Source organism: Carex rostrata, chromosome 8 (genome assembly GCF_964058835.1).
Source record: "Carex rostrata chromosome 8, lpCarRost1.2, whole genome shotgun sequence".
NCBI lineage: Eukaryota > Viridiplantae > Streptophyta > Magnoliopsida > Poales > Cyperaceae > Carex > Carex rostrata.
In genome coordinates this window covers 13963637-13967123 of record NC_135925.1, presented here as the reverse complement: position 1 = coordinate 13967123, position 3487 = coordinate 13963637, and the positions used below count along the sequence as shown (strand labels likewise).

The following is a 3487-nucleotide window of genomic DNA, read 5'->3' as shown; positions in this document are numbered from 1 at the left end:
ATTTAGCCAATAAGGACACATTCATTATATTCAAATCTAAAATACCTAAACCACCTTGGGATTTACTTAAACATACATTTTCCCAAGCAATAAGATGATATTTTTTCCTATCAGAAGAGGTACCAGACCATAGAAAGTTCTTTCTAATTTGATCAATTTTGTGCCTAGTTGTAACAGGTAACCTATAAATTAATGGACAACCAATACAAAGGGGTAGAGGATAAACATAATTCAAAAGAGTAACTCTACGACCTAAAAATAACAAGGAACCTTTCCAAGATAATAATCTCTTGGTTAATTTTTCCACTAGGGGTGACCAATCAGAGAGTGCAAGTTTTTTTCAGTGCGAAGGTACTCCCAAATAGGTTATAGGTAAGGAAGAAAGTTTACATCTTTAGCCTAAAGAGGCTGCCAAAATAGAAATTTTAATTGCTCAACCATAAAAGAACTAGCTTCTAAAAAAAGCAGAGTATCATCCGCAAAATGCAGATTAAGTATCCTATCTGCATGAGAAAAATTACCTAAGCCTAATATATTTCTAGCAGCTTGTGCTTTGGATAAAACCCCACCCCACTTAACGAGGAAGATTGTTAATATGTAAACAGCATGTTACATGTAAAAGATACAAGTACAAATTATTGTGGAACAATGTAGGCATGGCTGCAAGGAGAATTAAAATACAAAAGAAATGTTGTCCAGTATTTCGAGAAAGAGAAATAGTCTTGTAGAATTGATAAGAAGCCAAGTCAAATAATATATACACTAATTAGACAATCAGACGTTTTAGGTGGGTTAGTTATATCATGTATGAAGAAATGTTCAATTCAAAATAAGCAGGGGATATTCCCAATTGATATATATATTGACAAAAAATTTAAAATATTTGGTTTCAGCAACGACACATCTGATTAGTTACTAAATGACTACATTGATTTGAAAAGTAGTACTCACAATTAGCAAAAGCAAAAGATGAATATTGATTGGTGAGATACTTATACACTTGTTAAGAAGCTTTGAGGATTCAATGTTATGTTCTGTTTCAATTGTCAGATTGACATCTAATTTTGCCCTTCCTCTGCAATGGATTTTCAGTCCCAGCAAATTTGATTCCAAATCTGATTTCAGATTTTTCTGGCACAGCAACTGCCTCATTTCAGTAAATGACTCAAATCCTACCAAATTTTTACTGGTAAAATTAAAGTGCATGCTTCCTGTTTCTTCTCAATAATCCAATCTCTATTATCCTATCTAAAACCTATATACACCAAATCAAGCCCATGTCTCCACATGAACTTAAATATTGGAGCATAGGCAACTCGATCGACTTCTAATAAAAATTCCAAATTATAAAAGTCCGCCTAAAATCAAATTTCTTCTTCTACTTTGGTGGCGACAATTGAAGTATCTGCCCCGATATAGCGGCCGCTAGAGCGTTCTTAAAACTTGGGTCCTTTGTCAGTGACAGCGCCATCTGCTCCACCAAACTGCGTCGTAGATGATCGGCCTGTGGCTCAATTTCTTGTTTTGTTTGCTCGGGTTTGACTAGCTCGAGAGAAACATTGTTGGTATTTAAAATTGGAGGTTTTGAAATTGTCTTGCTGGTGCCATTGTTTGAATTTGACCCATTTGACACGCCTTCGTGCTGAGCTGGCTGGTCGTGGTTGTGCTCTCCTTCATATGTTGCGACTAGAATTGACGGGTCTTCAGCACTTCTTTGGACCTGAGATGCCAACAAATAAAAAATATTAGATGAGAAACATGATTTCCATGGATGAATTATTAAAAGAACTGGCACAATAATTGGTAGGGACTACAAATTCAGCAATTCTAGTTTGTGTGATTTTGACAGATTCAGGAAAATAATAGTTATCTTACAAAATTCAATGTGTAGGGACTAGAAAAACATTCAAGCAAAATAAAATAACTATCATTTGTTATTACCTTCTTCTTTACTGGGCAAACCGGGGCGAAAGAGCATCTAAAATAGGCTCTTGGGCAAGGATTATCCTTGGTCACTTTCTGGCCATACTTCCTCCATTGATATCCATCTTTAACTACCTGAATTCAAAATTAAACCAAAACAATCCAATTAGCATCAAATCATCAATTCTCAAAAGAAAGGAACATATTACATGTGTATGTCCCCTCACAAAAATACCATTATTGACCGAACCCTTACCAAGCTCACATCAGATGGATCGGCACGGACGTAACTTTTCGACATTTTCGGTTTGCAATCTTCCCTTATCCTCTTAAAGGGTTCCGGATTCTCGCCTGAGGTGCATTCCATCTGGTCCACGGAAACAATTGCTGTTCCCTTTACAGGATTCACAGTAGGTGGTATCACTTCGTTTTGGCCGGCAGTGTCAAAGCTCTCAGCACTCTTTCTCTTTCTGGAAGGCGATACTGAGCCGCCCTCTGACGAGGAGGTGTTAACCAGCTCGCTCATTTGACTCTGTAATGCCTTATATTTCTCAATCATGGTATTCAGCGACTCGCGCAAATACTGGTTCTCTTGGTTTATCCTGTTGAATTCAGCCTCGAGATTTGCAGTCTGGATTGTACGAATTTTTAATCAGAACTCTATTTAGTGGATTTTTTTTTTTTTTCTTTTGATTGAAAGGAACTTGGAAAGTATTAGTTACCTCTTGCTTTCGCATTAAGAAGTTCTGTTCTACTACTTGCATGGGTCTTGCGAGAACAATTTTCTATTTAAAGGAAATTAAGAGAGAATATTAATCAAGATGTTGATACAAATTAAGATCAAGTAATAATTGATTGATACATAATTAGAAATTAATAAATTACCTGTGGATCGGTGGAGTTGCGTGGGGGTCCCATATTGAGGTTGAGATCAAGAGAGCAGTTCATCCATGCCGACTCCATCATTTAAAATTGAGACAAGGAGAGAGATATATGTGCTTTCTTTCTTTGTTTGGTTGTTTTTTTTTTTTCTCTTAAGAGAGCTCAAACTCAATAGAAGAGAGAAGAGAGAAGAGAGAGGAGAGAAGCAAGAAGTGAATGAAGGAGGCGATTCCTTGGAAGGGGTATATATAGAGTGAATAAATAGATCCGACCCTATTGAAGAGAGAAGATTAGTAGTGCTCGTCCTTTCTTTTCTAGAGAGACGGACAGAGTCACACACAGGGTAAGGAGGCACGTGGGCCCCAAATTGTCGTATTAAGGCATAGAAATTAAAAAAAAAAAAGAAAAAAAAAAAAAAAAGAAGGAAAGAAGAAAGTTCGCCATACGCACGCGCCGAATTGTGAGTGTCATATTAATATTATCAATCATATATCATATAATATCTCCAGTTTCACAGCTCTGGTGGCATAGAATAGAGCCATTCACAATGTTTTCATTGTGAACCATGTGTGCAAAAACGGTACATCTAACAATATTTCGTGCAATGTATGTTTTGTTTTTAAATAATAAACTACAATTTGGTGTCTTTTTTTTATTAGTAGGGTTATGGTTTTGTTTTCTG

The 3487-nt window shown here is 36.3% G+C and overlaps 1 protein-coding gene across 1 annotated transcript; it reads right to left on the bottom strand.

Annotated features, from left to right (window-relative positions):
- Positions 1 to 953: 953 nt before the first annotated feature.
- LOC144557886 (WRKY transcription factor WRKY71-like) lies at positions 954 to 3244 on the bottom strand. The gene is made up of 5 exons (XM_078306517.1): positions 2809 to 3244; positions 2646 to 2708; positions 2180 to 2554; positions 1942 to 2058; positions 954 to 1720 (listed from the first exon to the last, which is right to left on the bottom strand). Exons 1-5 carry the CDS (start codon positions 2887 to 2889, stop codon positions 1379 to 1381), a joined length of 978 nt encoding a protein of 325 aa, XP_078162643.1. The 5' UTR covers positions 2890 to 3244; the 3' UTR covers positions 954 to 1378.
- Positions 3245 to 3487: the final 243 nt, after the last annotated feature.

Coding starts and splice junctions, on each gene's coding strand:
- LOC144557886 (XM_078306517.1), bottom strand. CDS start 2,889: ATGATGGAGTCGGCATGGATGAACTGCTCTCTTGATCTCAACCTCAAT. Junction 2,059..2,179: donor ATCCATCTGATGTGAGCTTG/GTAAGGGTTCGG, acceptor TTTTGAATTCAG/GTAGTTAAAGATGGATATCA. Junction 1,721..1,941: donor TTTGCCCAGTAAAGAAGAAG/GTAATAACAAAT, acceptor TTGGCATCTCAG/GTCCAAAGAAGTGCTGAAGA.